This window comes from Passer domesticus, chromosome 10 (assembly GCF_036417665.1).
Source record: "Passer domesticus isolate bPasDom1 chromosome 10, bPasDom1.hap1, whole genome shotgun sequence".
Lineage (NCBI taxonomy): Eukaryota > Metazoa > Chordata > Aves > Passeriformes > Passeridae > Passer > Passer domesticus.
In genome coordinates, this window is record NC_087483.1 from 38,188,125 (window position 1) to 38,209,032 (window position 20,908).

Consider the following 20,908-nt stretch of genomic DNA (forward strand, 5'->3'; position numbering starts at 1 on the left):
TGTTGGGTTAAATCTTTGCTGAAGTGAAAAAGTAAATGGCCCATGAGGCCCAGTTGCCCCTTGGAATTCCCCTTGGAATCAGGCGGCTGATTGAACAATTTTCCATGCCAGAGCTTGCTGGTGTGGATGTGGACCTCCAGCTACCATAGGTATGAGGGTTCTGTATCAGAGCAAACTGATGATCAATTTTCTCTACAGCTTGTACAGAGCAAGTCTGAGTCTGCTTCCATCCAAATGTTTGCACAAATATTGTATTTGTTTTTGTATATAATGTTATTCTGGTAATCACAGACACAATCATTAAAGGCATTATCCTGGAACTCATGCTATCCGTGACCCAAAGCTCATTTGATAATAAAAACTATCAGCAGCCATATGCTCTTTGCCAGAATTCTGGCACATCAGTGACCTCCCTGGCTTCTAAATGAAAACTGTGTTTTTCCTGCTTCCAAAGCCAGGTCTCAGAGGACCAGAGCAGCTGAAGGAGCTGGGGGTGTCTAGTCTGGAGGAAAGGAGGAGCATGGGGACCATCCCTCTACAACTCCCAGAAAGGAGGGTGTGGCCAGGTGTGGGTTGGCCTCTTCTCCCAGATAGAATTCTCAAATTGCAGCAGGGGAGGTTTAGATGGGATATTATGGAAACTTTCTGTGATGCAAGGGTGGTCAAACACTGGAATGGGCTTCCCAGGGAAGTGGTGGAGTCACCATCCTTGGGGGTATCTAAAAGCTGTGTAGATGTGGCACCTGGGGACACAGTTTAGTGCTGGGCTTGGCAGTGCTGGATTAACAGTTGCACTCACTGACCTTGGGGATTTTTTCCAACCTAAACAACTCTGTTTCCATAGTACCAAGCTCTAGATCTGTGACCTTTTGCTGGCATAGAGTGAATCTGGTTTTCTGCTTTGAGGGTCTCTGGTATCCAGTATGGATTGCAGAAATGAGCCCTGAGAGAGCGTGGGGAAAAAACATTTTGCAAGAGCTCCGTGCCTGTGAGAAATGGCCTGGCTCAATTTCACACTGAAAGCATCCATGTGCTGCAACAATATGGTAGATTATTTTTTGCTTTGGAAAACTCACTGTGACATTTTAGGTTTATTTAATCCTTCTATTTTTAAAAGGCTTGCTAGCAAAGTACTTCAGCAGTAGAAAAGAAGAGGATTGTGCTGTTGAATATAGAATATTTTTTCTTTTCCAGATGGCCTGGAGAGGTGACCTCGTGTAAGGCTCTGGTTGTGCATTCATGGTGCTCACTGGCATGCCAAAGCAGGTCTCAGTTTTTGTTCCTCAATGGCACGTTAGGGAAGAACCCTTGGCAGCTTCTTGAGGCTTCCTGAGAGTGAGTGCAGTGATGCCACAAAAAGGGTTTGGGTCATCGTGGTGTCATCTTGGTCCTTATGCCCACTCTAGTGCCCAATTAGTTGGTTTTAGTAATTTTCCCATGTTTAAAGTTAGTGAGTTGGATTAAATCTGGTTGTTACACTCGGAGTTTTGTCCACCATTGGTTGAATGTTCTGTATCTGGTGGATTGTGAGCTCTTTACACAACATAAAACATTATGTAAAGGCCTTAAAGGTTTGCTCTGAATTTTTGGTTTTGGCCAATTTAAATCAGACCTTTGAAAGGTTTGCAAGTTTTAATTCTAGTTTATAAACTGTTGTGAATTTGTTATTTACCTTGTATGTGCATTGTATTTGGAGTATTTGGAGAAGGAGGTTGTTTTTTAAGGGCTTTTTGTTTTCTTTTGGATTTAACAAGATTTAATGTTGACATTTCCTGTGGTACCTCTAAACAGCCTGGTGTAAAGAAGTTATAGGTATGCTTCTGGGGTGTCTGGCTTTGGTCAGTTTGAATGAGATCTGTAATTTTTTTAACTTTTCTAGCAATTTAATTCTGTGTTCTTTGGAAAATGTTATTTTTTTTTAACTACAAGTTTCACTGGACTGTTTTCACTGTTTTCATTTTGCATTAAAGCAAATAAACTAATCTGCAGAAAAGACTGATCTCCCTGACCTGGTTTGCAGGGAATTGTTTGGACCACTGAGCATGCAACCTTCCATGTCCCTTATCACCAAGATTTGATATCCTTTTAAAATTCGTTTTCTATTGACTTTGTAACAATAAAGCTAATAGTCCTCTCCCTGCTCAGCCAGTCTGTGTCTCAAATGGAAAGAACTGGGACTTAAAACAGTAGATTAAAGCTGGTATTGATGTTTGCCTTTTCAGATGCTTGTTTATTGCATCTGCACCAGCAAAATCTAAAGTAAAACTGCTGTGAAAAGAAGAAAGGCTTCAAAACTAGCAAGAAGTCCCCAGTCCCTGAGAATTGCCCACAAAGATGTTTGATGGGATTGAGAAAAATGTTTCTCTGAGCAGAGTATGTGGGAGTCAGTGAAGATGCATCTGTGGTAGTTAAAGTTTGTGCTTTTCTTCTCTTTTGATTCTAAACTGTTTTTCTTTTGTAAATTTTGCAGTTTTTACTAAAACTCTTGTGGTTGGGGGTGTTTATTCCTCTAAAAGAACAAGAGTGCTATTTTCAAAAGGTGACAAGTCCTAGGTTCAAAAATTGATATTTTGACAAGTAATCTCAGAGTTTGATGTTTAATCATGATACCTTTTCAAATGATGTCTGCTAACACTGGCTCTGTCTTTAGCCTGAGAAGAATGTATTTGTGTAAATTTTTGTGGCCCAGGTCTGAAGACACTATAGAATAATTTTCTTCATACAGGATGCTCCAAGTCCTATCTAACCTGGCCCTGATCCCTTCCAGGGATGGGAGATCCACAGTTTTTCTGGGCATCCTGTGCCAGGGCCTCAATGATCCTCTATGCGGATGGCAGGGAGAAGGAAAATGGTTTTTGCAAATAAACACTTAAAAGATATTTCCCCCAGTTTTCTTTCAGTACTAAATCATAAATTGTTTGAACTAGGAAAGAGCTGACTAACTGAACACAATGTAATCTTAAATTGCATAATATGTATCTTCATACTTATTCTTTATCTACTTTCCAATATTGGTAAGCTGAGAGAAAAAAAATTCATAGTAAGTGGAGATAACAGGTCTCAAAAGAAAAGTTTTCATTTTCAAGCTTTATAGAACCTCTTTTATGGAGCATTGATATCTTAGTGAGACTTCTTTAATGTCAGTTTAAAGGAAATAAGAATATATCTTTAATATCTTTAAACCCAGTGTAAAGAATACATTCCCAGTGGGAGGGCAGCTGTGTGTTAAAGTGTGGTTTATGCTGCAATGGTACATAGGGATCTGCTTGAAATGTTCCCCGCCTTACAGGATTCTCTACTGAAGAAAAAGGTATTTGGTAGAAAAAGATGCCCCAGCTTCTAAGGTTTAGTACAAGAACACAGCCTCTCACCCATGAGCTGTTGGTGAACCTTTAAACACGAGAGGGAATGGGGAGGCTGCAGGCAGTGGAAAGTTTCAAACCTCCCTCAGCTGGATAGACAGGAAAATTCAACATTTTGGAATGCAAAAGTCAACACGTAGTATGAGAAAAAGGGAAAAACAAAAGAAGATTTGTGAAAAAGAGACCTGATTTTTGTCTTGATCGTGTAACTTCGTCAAAGTAACAGGAACTGTGATTTTGTTAATACTGTGCCCACCAAAGTCAATGGAATTGTTATAATGAAGAGTAGGATTAAGCCCAATGACTTACTATTTGAAAAGAAGGGCTTTTTAAGGGATAATGCAATTTATTATTTTTTAATAGCAACAGTACTCTGTTTGGTGAGAAAAGTTTAAAACAGTGAGCATGGTTTTTGCTGTTCTCACAAGCACATTTGACTCTTCTTATGAAATCCAATTTTGAAAAATCAATGGAATTGCTAAAGTGTATTGCATCCTCTCTGCCACAGAACATGTTTTGCCATATTAGCAAAAAGCCTGGTTGTTTTTATTTTGTTTACAAGCCCAAGTGATTTGAAAAATAAATTATCAGTTCCTGTGGAAAGGGTCACAGTTTCTGGTAACTGTTTCTGGGGCCTTTGTGTTGCTATTAAATGGAAAGGTCTGGTCACCACAAGCTGGTCCCAGCCACAGAGAACACCAGTGAGAGCAATATTTTTCATTGTAGATATCCTGGGGATTTAGAAAATTGATTATATTTCCTTTTAAAAGTCTAAGATGCATTTTTTACTTTGCATAATATTTTAATTTATTTATTTTAATTTATGCAAGGACAGCATCTATTGAGCCATCACACTGTGATGGCTCCCTCTGCATCACATATTGAAAAGTGTTCATTTACTTGACTTCTTGACAGCCCTTACATAATCATTATGATCTACAATTTTAAGATCATAGAATTGATTAAAGTGGGAGAAAAGTATTTACTTCAGCCAGTATTCTCCCATACAAATGCTCCAATGTCCAAAGCAGACTGGAGTTTGATGTAGACAACTGAAATGCTCTGTCCCCTTTCACCTGGGGATCCTGAAAAAAATTAAATATTTTCTTTCAATGTCTTCCTCGTGCTTCATCTTTGAAAATTAGAATTATGCTTAAAAATAAATTGCAATTAATAAACAGTAAGATTTTTATAATATGTACTTGACCTTACATTCATCAAAACTCTGAGCTCATTCTTCCAAGGAGGAGAGGCATTTTCCATTGGAAGATCCAGCCTGAAGAACTGAAATAGCTGACCTCATTATAAATATATTTTAAAAAATATTGCATCTTTAATTCATATTATTTAATTACAGCACATGAACAGGACCCAAAGCAGACTGCAGAACTCAGAAAGGTCTGTATAACCACTCTAAAAATAACAGGGTGCAATCGACGTAGCTGCTGTGGCAGATGGGTCTGGGGGACCTGTGTGGTTGTGGTTCACAGCTCTGAAAATGCAGTCGGGTTCACAGCCCCTCTTGATAACACCAATGGAATGCAGTGATGTGAAAATGGGATATCTGTAAGTGTGGTAGGTGAACATTCCCTTCTCACCTTCTCATCATTTTGTGCTCGCTTTGATTTCTTTGCTGGTTAATTTTTTTTTTCTCCCCAGAACTTTCCACGTAGAAATTTAAACTTCAAGTGTCATTACTTCACTGAAACTAATTTGTCGTTATTATTCCTCATTACCTTTTATCTTGTAATTGCTCTTTAGAGCTTCATACAATCTGCATATTACATTACTCTATGTGTGCTTTACTAGTCCTGATATTTTTTAATAAGCAACATGGTCAATATATACAAATGGTAAGCACCAACCTGATTTGCTATCTGCTGTAATTGGATTCTGCCTTTAATTACAGGTGGTAATGACATTTTAAGCACCTTATACAGGTGTTGGGGGGGGGTGGGGGTTATGAAATGTTAAGCAACATTAAGAAATTCTAAGCTTCTGGAGTGCTGCCAAATTTCAGAGGTGCCTTTCAACTCCAAATAGCGATTTTCATGTGAGGATAATTATAGCTCTGGCCACCTGGACTGCTCCTGTTGGAGTCAGGCAGAGCAGAGGAGTGAACTTGTCTGCAAGCCACACTTCGCATCTTCTCTCTTTATTTCTGTTTTCATTTTAAATCACGTCAAATATATCATGGCCTGTATTTTGATTCCTAAAAATACTGCAGGACCATATTTTTGGGTGTGTTTGCTGGCCAAAACCAGTGGCAGAATATATTGTTCTGTATTGGCAGTGTAGCTGAGGATGGGTGACCTTGGAAAATATATTTGAATTATGTTGATAGCCTCCTTGATCTTGGGGGAGTTTTAATTCACATCTATAATTCCAGCCTGAGAAAATTAGACAGAGATTTGTTTTGGAACTGATGGGAAAATATATAGCCAGCAAAAGGAGCTGCCTTCTCCTTCATTACTCATGTAGTTTCCCATGGAAAATAACTTTTCCCTAGCAATAGCACTTAAAACTCAGCATTTCTGAAATCAACACTTATTCTCCTGTTTCTTCTGTCCTGACTTTTTAAAAAGAAAGTGAAAGAGACAGCACTTTTATATGTCCTGCAGGAACCTAATTCAATTCTTAATTTCTCCTCCTTTCTCTCCCTTCCTACAGAACCTCTGCTCATTAGCCACAAAGCCCAGGGGCTTATCCTGCCTGTGCTGATTTCCTGGGCTCTGCCAGCCAGGCCAGGATTCCTGAGCTGCAGGGATGAGGCTCAAGCTGCTCTGGTTGGAGCACACAGCTTTATTTCTGAGACTGATCTTAATTCTTCATCTCTAATAACCTGTTGTGGTGTGAGAGCCAGGCTTTAGTGACATCAGCAGGAGCTCAGTTCTGAGCACCTCCAGTCCTGTGAAGTGACATTTGAGAGGTTGGTTGTGGCTGTGTGGTGCTGCTGGGCTCTTCCCTGGAAAGAGGTGTCCCATCACACGAGTACCTTGGGATCTGTAGAGGAACAGCCCTGGGGGATTTAGCCTGGAGAAAAGGAGGCTCAGGGGGGATTTTATTGCTCTCTGCACCACCTGAAAGGAGATTGCACCAGGTGGGGAATGGTCTCTTCTCCCAAGCTGAAAGCAATAGGACAAGAGGATCTTGTTGCTGTCATCACCAAGAGATGTTTGAATTGGATGTTAGGGAAAATGTATTCACTGGAAAGGTGGTCAGGCATTGGAACAGAGAAGTGGTGGAGTCACCATGCCTGTAGGTGTTCAAAAAACCTCCTCAGCTGTGACACTTGGGGACATGGTTTAATGGTAAAGATGGTGGTGCTGGGTTGAGTTGGATTCCATGATCTCCCAGACCCTTTCCAATCTAAATGATCCCATGCTGTCTGTGTAGAACATTTCTGCATGTGAAATGTGAAAACAGCAAATATCCTTAAATACATTTTGAATGAAATTCCAAAATCAAGAACAGCTAAAGGTGAAGCTCCCATGGAGGCTTGTCTTGATTGACTGTACCAAATTATCTAGATGACCTTTTCTTAGTATTATAATGTCAGGGTGATTGGCATGCCAGAACTAAGATTTTATTTCTCCTTGTAGGGGATCTGACCTTAGGCTGTATGTATAGATCTCCTTTATATTTCATTCACAAGATCAGGTAATTTTATGTATATCTATATCTATATCTATATCTATATCATCTATATCTATATCTATATCTATATATGTATGTGTATATATATATAACAGCTTCTCAATTTTTCTATATATAGAAAAATATTCTAAATCACTAATAAATGAATTAATAAATAATCTTTAATAATAGACCTCATTCCAACTCATTCCACTGATTTACTCTAGACAGTGGCAGCACTTTCCTCTCCATAGTCAATGTTGAAATGAATTTAATGTGTGATGTTTTCTCCTAATTTCTCTGCATTTATACCAAAGACAAGGGAGAATATCCTGAAAATTAAGCATGCCAGTTGTTACCTTGGCTTTAATTTTCTGGGTTTTTTATTCTCAATTTTTCTCTAACTCAAGAAAAAGCATTGTCCAGACAAGATGGCCCAGCACCCTGTCCAGCTGAACATTGAAAATGTACAATACAAAGGCAGCAAGAGACAGAAAAAGCAGTCAGGGCAGAGGAAGAAAATGACTTTGGGGTGTTTGCCACAGCTGATGTGTGTTTGTTTTCCAGTTCTCACCTCCCTGTGCAATCGCAGGCTGAGCTCTGTTCTCTGTCCTTGTTTATATTTGATGTCACAGCAAGAAGACAAGGTGCCATTAGCTTTTACTTGAAAGGTCATATTGAAGCTATTTTCCTCTAATCTGAGAGATTTCAGCCAAAGCAAAATAAAATTTTAAAATTTGGCCTAAGCAAGCCCCCTAACCCCTCTGTATCACAGAGAAATAAGTTAAACATTGAATTATATGTTGGGCAACTGCTTCGAAATTGCTCAACTCACTTTTCAGTCCCTGGTGACAGTTTTTCTCTGTGTGAAAGAGAATTAATTCTCCCATATTTGGGAAATTATTCTGCAAATTTTAGCCTGTCATTAACAAAAAAAGGATGTCAGGATATATTTTAACTGCTTTAAACCCATGCAATGCCGTCATGTTTAATGTGAAGAATATGGGTGATCCCATCCCTAATAATAAATGCATTGGGGTGTCAGATGTGCCACTGGGCTCCTGGAGCTGGCTGGAGATTTGGATGTTTCAGCTAAGCCATGGTGACTGACCCTAGACTGACCCTATTTGATGGCTTTGGCAGGGTTACTTGTTCATTTTGTCACTTTTAATTTTGTGTTGTTACTAGTACAGTGTTTGAAATTAAGGTTAAAACTTTATTTTCTCTTGACCAGGAAAAAAAAAGAAGTGAGACATATCTCTACACTGTTTACATGAATATTGACCACAAGGTGAGCAGGACGCTCTTCTTTTTTGTGAGAAGCCTGCTTGTCAGCATGCCAGTGATAGATCAGATGTAAAGAAAATCACTTCTGCAAAACCAATTTGCTAAGGGGCTTGTAAAATCCATTTTTAAAAAGTTACTGAGGCAAAAAAAGCGAAAGACCAGCCAACCAGATATTTTGATTGGCTCTTCAAGGTCAAAACCCGATTACTAATTCATCAAATACCTTACTGGTAGCGCTGCTTGAGGAGCAAACAACTCGGCGCAGATGTTCTGCCTAATAATGCCAATGTGGAAAGAGGGCTTTACTCACTTTTGGCAGTGCTGCAGTCGTGGGAGCTGTGGCCTGCACGGCACTGGCAGCCCAGCTCCGCGCAGCCTCCGCGGCCGCTGCAGAGCGCGGGGCACCGGAGAGCAGAGAGGATCTCCTCCTGGGCAGCAGACGCCTGGTTTCCACCTGGGAGCTCTCCTTTCCTGCTCCCCAGCACTCTCCTTTCACACTCATTTTCCAACAGGGCTACCAGTGCCCTCACCCAAGCCACGTCATCTTTCAGCTGCAGGTCCAATAGGCAAATATCAATTGCCTCATCCAGGTGCTTTGCCAGGAGGCCTTTACACGCCAAGCCAATGGTGGAATTTGCCAGAATTTGGTGGCAAATCTCCTGAGCTTTGGTGGCAGTCAGGCCATTGGGAGTGGGCCATGACAGTGGGAATTTCATCCGAACCCCTTCGAAGTAGTCCTCGGGGAAAAAATATGCCAAGCTCTCCCTCTGGGCTGGGCCATGCAGTGGGTGAAAGGATGAGTATTTATAATACTTGTCTTGCCTCTTTGCTCTCCTTAGGTCTCCTGTTGGTTTGGTGGAGTTGATGGAGCTGTTGCTATTCATGGAAACATTGTGTGGGAGGGGATTTAGTGGGACCTCAGGGCTTCTTCGCTTTTGGACTGATTTAGAAAAATATCTTTGACCAAAAGCCTTGGTTGGTGGTTTTGCCTCTTTTCTCAAAGTTGACTCTGCTTCTGCATGAATGACAAACTCAGATGTAACATCCAGATATGGGATTGCAAAGCTGTGGTCCACATGGTCATGATGGCAACCAGAAGGCTCAGGGGAAGAAGTCTGAAAAGCATTTTTTGTGTTTGCCATGGGCACGGGCTTGGTGCTTTCCTTCTGGCATCTGCAGAAACTTTTCCTTTGCTTCCTCTCAGAGGGTGCTGGAGTCTTGTCAAATAAACTCTTCCCTGGAGGAATTCTGATTTAAAAATAGGAAAGGATTAGAAAGAGAAAAATTTCAACAAATTAGTCTATCATAAAAGGAAACTTTCACTGAGGGTAGGGTAAGCATAAATTACCAATCTAAAAAGTACTTGAGAAACACTTAAGTTTAACCTGTTTTCTTTAGTCACTTCTGCACTGCCCTTCTTGAGTTGTCCTGTGTGTTTTCTAGTACTTCATGGAGATTTTTTATACCAGATGTTTAAGTGGCTTGCTGGAGCACTGCCTAACTGCTTGACTTCTCTTTGCAGGACTTTCTTTGAGGTGCAGGTTATCCTTTGTGTATTATACATGAAATAAGGCCTTGGATTTGTCCTTGGGTGACACAGCTAACTCTTGGAGAATGACAAAAATCATATTTGTTTCAAATCCTATATTATGAAAATCATCTTTATCTGTGTGCCTGTTCTCTCCTCCAAGATGTATATTGCTAACTTTTTTTATTTTAAAATGTCTCCCCCCTCTTTTTTTTTTTTGCATACTTCATTTCATTCTTTCCTTCTACTAGAGTTTTCTTTGATTTTTTCTTTCAAAACAAAGCAATTCTCTATTGATCATAGGGTATCATATAAGCTGAGATGATTGTCTTCCCCCTTTTAAATTTAGTCTTTAATGATGGATGAACTTCTACAGACTTCAGTTTGAATAAACAGCCACGATTCAAGATTCTTTAGAAATCTCATATCTCTTATTGATCTTATTTGTGCAGCACAAGAGGAATTTTAGAGCTTCATAGGAAAGGATATGTTTCTTGTCCCAATATTTTGCAGCATGTCATTACCAGACACATTTGAAAGAGCACCAAAAATTAAAATAATTTTGGCATTAATTTTGTCTTGCAGCCAAATGTTGGGGTTTCAGGAAAGGGAAAGCATTCGCCAACATATTGGAGCCAAACACTAGATACTGTTGTTGGAAACTGTAATTGCCTTTATCCAATTTGTTAGAAATACATTTTAAATGGCATATCTGATATTACCATTTTGATCATTGACACAATCATAACTTTTAAATAGAACATCTCAGTGACACTGGCAAAATGAACTTATTTCTCCTCCTGAAACATGAGCACAAACATTTACAGAACTGTTTTGCCCAAAGTGTGGGCTCAGCAGGAGCCAGTATGAGACAAAAGAGTGGTTTCCATGCTCATGGAAATGAACAAGCTGTTCTGCACTTCTCCCTAGTCTAGGAAAATAAAAGGGTTTTGGTGATTGAGAGACTTGTCCTTTGGACAAAACATTTTAGTGTCTGAATGAGTGTCGTTCACGCTCCATTCCTCTGGTTCTAATGGAGGGGTTATCTGCCCCTGAAGCTTCCCTGACTCAGCATCAAGTAAATTTAAATCTGGACTAAGGCAGCAGAAGTAGCTCCTCCTTTGATATACTACATAAACTAGAAGCTATTGTAAATATTATTTGTTTAATAAAAAAAATCAACCATAATAAATGGTCCAGAATCAGGCCAGAAACTTAACACACCAATGAAAATTTCACTAAAATGAAACTCTTTTGCCTTGATGTTTTATTGAAACAAAATCCTCTGTTCATCCTACATGAAACCAATTACCTTCTTTTGGTCAGCCCCTGTCCACAGAACTGGGGTGTATGGTTTGGAAAGAATGGAAACTCCACGTTCCTCACAGCCATGCACGTACAGCTGCTCCTCAGTGAGCTCAAATGTCCCTTTGTCCCCTGCATGAGATGACCAGACTATCATTCCTCTGAGCCACCCACTATAATCCAGGAAGAACTAAAGAAAAGGTCTTTTTCATCCAATTGAGTTGGATGCTATTATAGAGAAAGTACCCAGAATTTAAGAGCATTTCTGCTGGTTTCTTGGTATATTTTTAAATGTCTGAAGATCTTATTTTGCCTACTTAAATCACATGTTTTAAAATTCATCTCTTCTCCAGTTGCTATTTCATGGCTGGGAAGCTCTGATGTTGTTTTATTGTTTAAAAGTTGTGTTGGAAAGCTGGTGTGTAAAACTGATCTGTGCATGCAGGGCCCTGCAGCTGCTTGAGAGAGGTGGGAGCCAGGGAAAGCTCTGAACTGCCAGATGGTGGGCACTCAGACTAGCTTCAGGTGCTGGAGAAAACCTAGCACACTTTCAGGGTTATTTTAAATGAAATTAAAAACAGCAGCAGAAAAGGAACCCTCTAGGTTTTTTTTTTACTGAGTGGATCCGAGAATAATCCAGTCTCCTCTGGAGGTGACCTCAGCTTCTCTATTGGTTTATTTATACAGGTTCTGAGGGGTCCTTGAGAATCCATTTTCAGGAGAAGTGCAAGATGAAACTCAGCACCCCTCCTGCCCTTCTCACTTAGCAGGAGCTTCTGCCTTCCCTGAAGAATCTCCATCACACAGCCCTAGAAAACTCCTCAGTGTTTCATAACTAAATTCCTTTGCACTGCGCTTTAGCTCCAGCTTTTTCAACAAAATTGCTTTGAGCAAGTTCTCCTAAGGACCTTTTAGCCCTTTTTTGGGGCAGTGAGTTATTGGTTGGTTCTTGCACCAAGCTATTTCTCCATCTGCCTTCCCAGAAGCAATCTCTGACTGATTACCCCATTATTAGGATGTTAATGATGGCTGTTGAATTCTAAATAGTAGAATTTACAATGACAAGCCAAAATAGACATTAAATAGCCATTACTTAGGCCCACTGAACAGAACTACAATATGGCAGAGGTGCTTGTTTGTTTTCTGAAGTGCAAGAAGTCTAAAAATTCATTGTTCCTATAGAATTGTGCTGAGCTCCCAGGTACAGATTAAGTGCTATGTTAGTGTTTTGCCTTCTTTACTTCACAAACCAGGCTACTACATAAGCAAACCCATTTCGGTTGTAGGAACACCTATTAGGCATGTTTGAAGTTCAGCAACAAGAATTAAAATGTGGGATAGGGATAGAGACAGGAACAGGGATAGGGACTGTGACAGTGAGATGTCAGAGTCAGACTGCTGACTGTTTCCAGACCATCTGTCCCAGAAAGCACAAGTTTTCAGAGCTCACTGTCATCATTAGTAGAGTTGATATTAGGTTTTAGCATGGTACATATATTACCAGACTTTGTCAAAATGTAACATTTAATCTATACTCACATATTGTAATTAGCGTTCAGGAATAAAAGAACAAGAGAAATATGAAACCCTTAATTAATCCCTATTGTCAGCTACCTACATTTTCAAGTGTGGGTGAGAGCTGCATTTTTTTTAACAGCTGAGAGGGATCTTAACACAGCTGTTAACATGGCATCACTTGTGAACATAAAGCTTCTCTCTTGGTGACTGCTGATGTGTTTTGTGCTGACTGAAAATTAAGCCCCTGTGCTGCTGGGATGGAGATGGGACTTCAGGCTTCTCCCTTAGGTTAAGGAGGTCTCTCTGTCAGGCCATTAGGGGAGTCTGGAATGAAATAAACCCATCAAGGCCACTTGGAACACTGCTAGGAGCATCTCCTGGGAGGGATCTCTGTGGCTTTGTACCTCCACTGCTCTATGAATTCTTCCTCTGGCACGTTGCTGAGGTCGTTGTGAGCCATCCCATCAAAGAGGCCACACAAGCCCCGCGTGCTGTTGAAGTCCCTGCCCGGTGTCCTCACTGTCACACCCATTCCCCACTCGCTCAGGTCCGCTCGAACAAATGCTCCAGAAGGGAACAGGATCTGAAGAGGTAGGAAAAAAAAAAAAAAAAAAGCCCCAGTGAATTGAAGCTCTTACCAAGTTTTTTATGCAATAAAAAATGTCTCTTTCCATAAACAAACATTTCAAAGCAGGATGTTGGCGATGGCAGAGGTAATTTAAGATCACTTAGAAACACTATAAATATCTATTTGTGGTATTATTTAGCTTGCTTTCAGATTCCATGGCATTAATATCTGATAGCATCACATAAATATATAACTGCATGAGTACTTTCTTCTTAAATTAATATTTGCATCCATTAAAGTTTTCCCAGTGGTAAGTTACTAGCTAATTTTTGAAGTGACTTCCATGACAATAAGGCCACCCTTGTGTCTTTTATATTAATAATTTTATAATAATAACTTTTTTCAGAGAAACTGCCAAGATTGAAAAATATCTTTCTTCCTTCTGAACAATTGTGTCATTTTCCAAGGCTGGATTATCCAGAAAATGATTGTGTTTTAAAGTGGATAAAGCAATTTTCTCATTAAAGGACTAGTGGTAGGCTTACACTGACCTTTAAAAGGAAAAAAAAACCAAACCTGGCAGGGTTCAAAACAAGAAGTAACTGTGTGGATAATGGATTTTTCAGATTGGTTTACTAACCAAATTATAAAATGAAAAAAGAAAGCAAAAAGAAAATATCTGTTCAACTGATTTTTTTTTTGTTTGCAGTATTTTTACAGGTAAAAAAGACTATTTGAAAATTATCTGGGTCTGGAGAGGGACAGGAACATACTATCCTGATAAGTAGCATTGAGACTTTCTTTTTATCCAAGTTAATCTTAAAAAATACATTTGAGTTGCAAACATCTCATTATAATAATTTCAAAACAATTATTTTCCTTTTTTAAGTGGCCCCTGCCTAGATATAATTTATTCATCCAAATAATGTCCTTTGTTTTCCTTTATTTTGGGTGGGGATTTTCTGGTCTTTGAAGTTCCTCCCCATCAGATCCAGTCATACCTGTGAAGGCATAACGAGCTCATATTTTTATTGTTGTGCTTGAATCGAGAGTTTACTCAGAGTTTGGCTTCACTAAATTAAAATTCTGCCTATTTTTGTTCCCCATTACTTCAGGCTTTTTCTAGAGGGCTGCATGTAAAACCCTTGCAGTCAGAACTGCATGAGCTGCTCAGTCTTCTGCGCTGTCCAGATTAATACTTCCAGGTGTGGATTTATTTCGGGAGTTTGGAGGGCTCCCACCCTTTCCTATCCTGCTGCCCTGAGCAAGGCATCCCACCTGGATTTAACGCTGCTAATTGAGGCTTCAAAGAAGGTTTTTTGAGCCCTCAGTTTGCAGAGTTATTTAGTGACTGCCTGCTGGAAGCATTCTGATCCTCCTTGAATGTTGTGGGAGCCAGTGGGAGCCAGTTGCTGAGCTGCATGAGGATAATGATGGACAAGTTGGGAGGATTGGGATGCACCCACTCGGAGGTGTGCTCAGGGATCCTGTTCACTGCTGCACAGCTCCTGTAGATTCCCACTCATGTCACAGCAGGATTCACACTGTGTCCCCAGTCTGCCCTGATTTGTTTCCCTGAGTTTTACCTCAGGTGTAAATGAGAACAGGGATTCCTTGCTAAGACTATCCCGGTAATAAAACAGTAATTATATTGCATTCAGTTGCAAAATGAAATGACAGCTTGATTCCTGCTTTTTCTCTATTCTATAATTAACAGACTTTCAATTACTGCTTTCCTGAGGTCTATTCCAAGCGAGATCACAAGGAGAGCCAAGCACAGGCACTTCCTGCATCATTCTGGCTCTGCTGTGGACCGATCTTCATCCAAAACATTTCATGGCAATAAATCTTGATGATACAACTCTAGGATAAAATTATCTTCTTGGCCATAATTTGCAGCTCTTTTCCTTACCAAAACCCATGGTGCAGCCTGCTCTTATTTTTCCAGTGATTTCAGTCTATTAGTGTGGATAAGCAATACTTATGCAAAGTAAGTTGTGGCCATATATTTGTTTAGGCAAATGCTTTATGTTACAGCAAATGTTGCACATTTACAACCCATTTTCATAGCTTTTGGGGGCTCTCTGGATCTGACTAATAGTGTCTTACTGCTCCACTCAAAAACTCCATTACTCTGCTACCTGTGATCTTTCCTTGCATATTTATACCTTGAGCTCTGCAAAGAAATTTGCTTTATGTGATGTGGTTGGGTAGTGCCTGGCATAAGCAAACACGGAGTGCTGCAGAGAGTAAGCAGTGCTATCAGAGCTCCGCTGTGTCGCCAAAAAATTTCCAGAGGTATTTTTTTTGTTTGGTTTTACAGTTTGCTAAACCAGCACATTAACCAGCTACTTCCCTGCCTCTCGTTTTGGCTGCAGGTGCTCTGATAGCTTCAGATATTTTCACATCAACTTCATTGATAATTCAGAAATATTAAAGGCATGTTCACAACCGCCACGAGAGCGCTCAGCCATCCCCGCACGTACTGTTATTTTCCTGCCTCCGTAAGACTTCAGGATTTTGACTTGCGGCGATGCCTCGGTGCTTCTGATGCTCAGCTGGGGCCTGCTGTCCTGCGAGTGGCCATTGCAGGTGTCCAGCACCACGGTGTCCCCCCCTTCTTGTGCAGCCAGGCCGCAGTTGCAGGCGGTGGCGGAACGGTGGCCGCCGCAGTCCCACTGGCGGACGTGCACCTCGAACGCCCGCGACTCGCCGCGGCACAGCAGGAACGTCCCGACCTTGTGGCTGTCGTAGCGCCTGAGCAGCCACGAAGGAACAAAAACAGACAGGGTTGGACACCCTCAGCACGCCCCCGTGTTGGGAGTTTGCTGGCACTCGTACAGCAGCGCTCCATAAGTAGAGCAATGCTGGCTGGCCTTGGAGGAGGGAGCCGTGCACAGGTGGGGAAGAGTTTCTCAGGGTCTGTATCCAAGAGAATGCCGCGGCAGTTGTTAGCTGGAAGTGCCTAAGAATTCCTGTGAGAAGCAGGAGCTGTGTCCCAGCTGCTGCCATGGCAATGGGCATGGATAAAAAGTGTAAACATTTGATATAAAGCAAATGGGAAGAAGTTTCCTGCCTCCAGGTCTTAATAAATATATTTTGGTTCTAACCGGTTGATTTTAGAGTATGAGGTTCAAAGGGAAATCAGTGCTCAAATAACTTTTTCTGTGACTAATCAGCGAATTTTACAAGTCTGGCTGTAGCTAGGTAAAGGCTTCCTGTGAAAATCTGGGATTCTGCTGAAAGCCACTTAAAATGAAGTCTGTTCCTCCCCCTCAATGACTTTCCCCTAGCACAACTTTCACACTCGATGGATCAGTAATCAGCGTGGGGAACAATTTAGGACTTTCATTCTTTTCTGTAAGGAACATCCCTTCTCTGTCTGGGCGAGACAAGAGCAGGATACTTCTATAAGTTTGCAAGGTTGCAAGGCCTCTGCATGAACTGTCTGGAACCTCTGTGGTTTCCACAGCAGAAGCCTGTGAGAGGACCCTCTTCTGCTTGTTCTTTGTGCTCTCACCCCATAAACTTGTCTCATTCTCACTCTATTTTATTCTGTTATATAAAAGGAAATAGTAGCCATATACTTAATATATGTTGTTGATATTTTCTTCCTATAATCCAACAGCTTCCATCTTTAAAAACAATGGATTATTCTGCTTTCTTTTAAGGCACTGTGATTAGTTTTAAACTCAATTTTTATGAAATTAACTAATAGGGAAACTAAACTATAGGCTTATAATAATAAGCTTTATTATTTTCTACTATAAAAAAACATTAAAAGGAATGTATAAAATGCTTCTGCTAAATGACAGGATTATTTTTTTAAACAGTGGCATACAAACATCCACATTGTTTCAGGCCATTAATGCTTCTTAACCAGAGGAACAAATGGCTTGTGAACTGTGACTTTTTCATGTATATTTCTGTGTTTTTCTCTTCTTCAGAAAAAAAAGCAATAGATAACTTTGTAGCTTAAAACACAGTAAAAAATTTAAACTCCAGCTCCTTTTCTCTCACAGAAAACACATCTGACTTTATCTTTCATCTTGAAAAACTTAGGTTGGCCATAAAGTGATAAGGTTTTGAATGGTTCTGTTTCATCCTATTTTCTAATCAGACATATAAATCCTGTGTTACACTGCATAGATGCTGCTGGTAGGATTGATCAGAACTAAGGACAACATAGAAAATAGATAATCTCTTTAAACCTCTAGTACTCGCTCCATTTGGATGTCTTTGTGGGGGAGAAAGAGGATATTTTAGGAGAGCACCTTCCACAGTTTCCTTCTACAGGATCGGCTTAGAAGGAGAGGTGTTTGAGGAGGCTGATGGGAAATCAGGGATCAGATTGGCTGTACCCAGACGAATAATCTCTGTCTGGTAAAGGAAGGCTCTTTTTGCATATGCGTATAAATGTCATTGCAGTCAGGGGAGCTATTTATTGCTTAATAATCACTGACAGTGGACCCAATCCAACCCTCCTGGAAGTCACTCTGAGTCCTTCAATTAAGTCATGGCATAGATTGCACAGCACAAACCTGCACCATGCCTAAATTAGAGCTTTCAGGCGCCCTCAAGTCAGTTGAATGGATAATTGGATGTAGTCAGGTAAACTTTTGTGCTGTTTGTACAACTGTAATTGTGATAATGATTCCTTGGACAACCTTGGAGTTGCCTGTAGTACTAAAAGCCTGAAGTAGGCTTAGAGCAGCTCTTGCACAGGGGAATTCTGCATGTTCCTTGTGAGCCATCCACCACTGCTTGTGTGTAAATCTGCCTTCACAGTGCCTTCCCCACCCTGCTCCCCTGACAGTCTTCAGCCCCTCTGTGTGCTTAGATTGTTTTCCAAGGGGGAAGCAAGTTCTTGTCCTGGCACAAAGTCACAGCTCGAGTTATGCTCTTTATCCAGTAATTATAAAACTCTCCTGTTTAGTTATGGCAGTGAGCTTCTATAGGAATAATTTCTGTTGGTCAATCATAAGAGACGGGGTAAATAAATCATAACAGAAGGGGATATAGACATATGTAAACTACTACTCCCTAGTAGTGTTCAATTAACTCACACCCTGCACTTCCACTTCACTGAGCTGCACTTTACCTTTGTATTTATTCAGTGGTTTTTGTGGTCATTCCTGAAGATCTTCCACAACAGCTTTGCCAACAAAGGATTTGATTTGTTGGCATGGCACTCCAGGCTCCTTCTTTCTTTGCTACTAGGAACTATTTCATGGTAGGCTTGACCCTATGAAGAGCTGGGTGATGCTGAAGGACATTCTCTGCTTTCAGAGTGTTCATCCCATCATGATGCTCTCAGAGCAGATGTTGGGTTATATTCAGCAGGCACTGGATGCCTGGGGACACCTAAACTGCTGCAGACTATCAAAACCCCAGCACCTGGCAGGGCTACTCATGCCCAGAACTTAGCTAGGGCTCCTATGATGAAAGCCATTAAAGCCAACCAGCAAATGGTGCCATTTCCTTGGAGATAATATTGATGGGATAATATGGATTAGTGTAAATTTTTGAGAAATCTGAAAAATCTTTTAACCTTTTTTGGTTAGGTAAAATGCAAAATAACATAAATGATGTATATAGTTCCCCAATCAAAAGAAATTCCCCTTTTTACTTTGCCCTAAAAGGATTTTCTGCATATTTAGTTTTAAGCTAGTACTTCATATTTAAGAATCTGCGATTTATGGCATGAAAAGCTTTTATATTTATAATGTGCCATAACCAGTAATGAGGGCTATACTTTTGCTTTACCAGGCTTTCACATTTGTTTAATTTAGAAGGTACTTTGCTATAAAAGGAAGTGCTCTCTCTGGATTTTAGCTGGCATAATTAACGTTATTTCACATCTACGCTCCAATATACACAAATTGATTGTGCTTATGCTGTAAAATATGACACATTCTTCTTTGATTTTCAGTCACTGCCTTTGGTGAAAAGAATGAAAAGATTACAAGATAAATATTCCTACAGACACATATTAGCAGGAGGCACAGCAAAGGGGAGTGTTATTAAGGAGTGGGAGTCGGGTATTTCAGTTGTCTAATGAATAGCTGACTACCTCAGATGTAACGTGAGCTCACTGTGTCAGATTAAAACCATTGGAAACATCACAATAGAAGTTAAAATTACATTGGAAGTGGCCATTTCAGTAAGGAAATTGTACTGCCAATAAGAAAAACACTTCCAGTCTTTTGATTTTTGTACTATTTTTCAATTTTCCAAATTAATTCAAATAGCTATTTTTATTGAAGTTAAATTTTAAATTTTTGATGATTGTAGTTTACATTTTGAAACCTCGAAAACGTTCTCATTCCAAACACATTTTCCCATGACATTCCCTTCCATGAAAAGATGGGAATGCTTCCCTTCCAGATCTCTGAGTCAGCCTTTGCCTTCAGATTGTACTTTTGTACCAGGACAGAAGCAGGAATTGCTTTCCTCACTCCTTAAAGACGGAGCTTTAAAATAATTTGCTAACGTGGTAACATTTTTTTGGATAGGCAGTTAGAGAAGTTGCTTAACTGATGTGTAATAAGGTAGCCTAATCATTATAATAATTGAAAGAGAAATTATTTACAATAATAAATGGGAATATAAGTAGGAGTAATGGGACTGTGAAATGATGGGTAAGAAACTTGGCTGAATATCAAGAAGTGATACATCTTAGGGAAATAACCTAGTTATTGAGATGGACGAAGCCCCATCAGCGTGGCTCATTTAAAGCTGCACTGGACAGAGCAGTGATGAATGTCTGTCCACAAGGAAAAACGTGCAGCTTTTGAGGGGCCAAGCTGATCCTGGTTTTTTCCTCTTTCCAGTCTGTGTGACTCTGAGGCAGGATGACACAGACTGATGGGCTTTTCCAAACTCCCTGGGCCAAAACAGAACATAAATTGCTCAGAAGCATTTCTGTGTGATATCAACAATAGGATTAAAAAATTAGTTCTTCAAATAAAATTGCTTTATTTGGTTTTAGACCTTTTTTTCTCCCACGGAAGCAATGTAAAAATGTGCTACATGGCCGGAAGGGTGTCCCCATTCCAAGAGGTACTTTTCAGCTATTTGTAACTCCCTAAACACAACAGTCTGACAGATCACTGCCTGTTCCCAGCCCTAAATCAAAAGGGAGTATTTTAGAATATAAATGTATGGAGAGGTTTGAAATAATACTCTGATCTAGTTTAACATCCCAGAGCTGAAATAATTGCAGCTACATGAGGTATGGGAATATCTTTGAACCTCATGCAGCTCTAATGAAGCTTCCAAAGCAAGAAAAGCACCCAAACTTGTATGGAATAAGTTCCTGGCCACATTTAAATGCTGTTCAGCAAAGCAGAAAGGGGACTGGGAAACCATGGATAAGCAGAGCTAATTTCCTATCTCAGACTGCCCAATTGAAGTGAAATCTTTGTTAGCAGCAGAAGTGTAACCTTTAACGGAGTCATTCCCTTTCTTACTCACATTTCATCAACAGATTTCTCCAGCTTTGATATAATTTCAGATGCCACCTCCAGAGCATGTTGGACTGAAATTGGGATGTCAGGATAGCAGAAATTCCCACCTGCCAAGTCCTTGTGGATGCTGTGCACCCAAAGTCATTGTCTGTGCTATCAGGAGGTCAATGGCAGAATGACAAAATTGGAATGTCATCTGAAATATTTGCAACATTGGATCAAATGTGCCAGGTGC

General features: G+C 40.2%; 1 protein-coding gene and 1 long non-coding RNA gene across 8 annotated transcripts in view; one reads left to right on the forward strand and one right to left on the reverse strand.

Moving 5' to 3' along the window:
- The window catches only part of LOC135309228 (uncharacterized), a 217,214-nt gene that overhangs the window by 186,960 nt on the left and 9,346 nt on the right, over positions 1–20,908 (forward strand). Inside the window, exon 12 of one of the 7 annotated variants that reach the window (XR_010369517.1) lies at positions 1,195–2,923. The exons of the other annotated variants lie outside the window; for them this stretch is intronic. This is a non-coding gene — a long non-coding RNA (uncharacterized LOC135309228). Of the gene's footprint in view, positions 1–1,194; positions 2,924–20,908 lie in introns of those variants that run through there. 7 annotated transcript variants of the gene reach the window in all.
- LOC135309226 (von Willebrand factor D and EGF domain-containing protein-like) overlaps positions 1–20,908 on the reverse strand; it is a 170,004-nt gene that overhangs the window by 81,791 nt on the left and 67,305 nt on the right. Inside the window, exons 9-11 of the mRNA XM_064435263.1 lie at positions 15,691–15,961; positions 13,041–13,219; positions 8,596–9,533 (exon numbers count right to left, since the gene is read on the reverse strand). Of these exons, the coding sequence (XP_064291333.1) occupies positions 8,596–9,533; positions 13,041–13,219; positions 15,691–15,961 (1,388 nt within the window). The remainder of the gene's footprint in view (positions 1–8,595; positions 9,534–13,040; positions 13,220–15,690; positions 15,962–20,908) is intronic.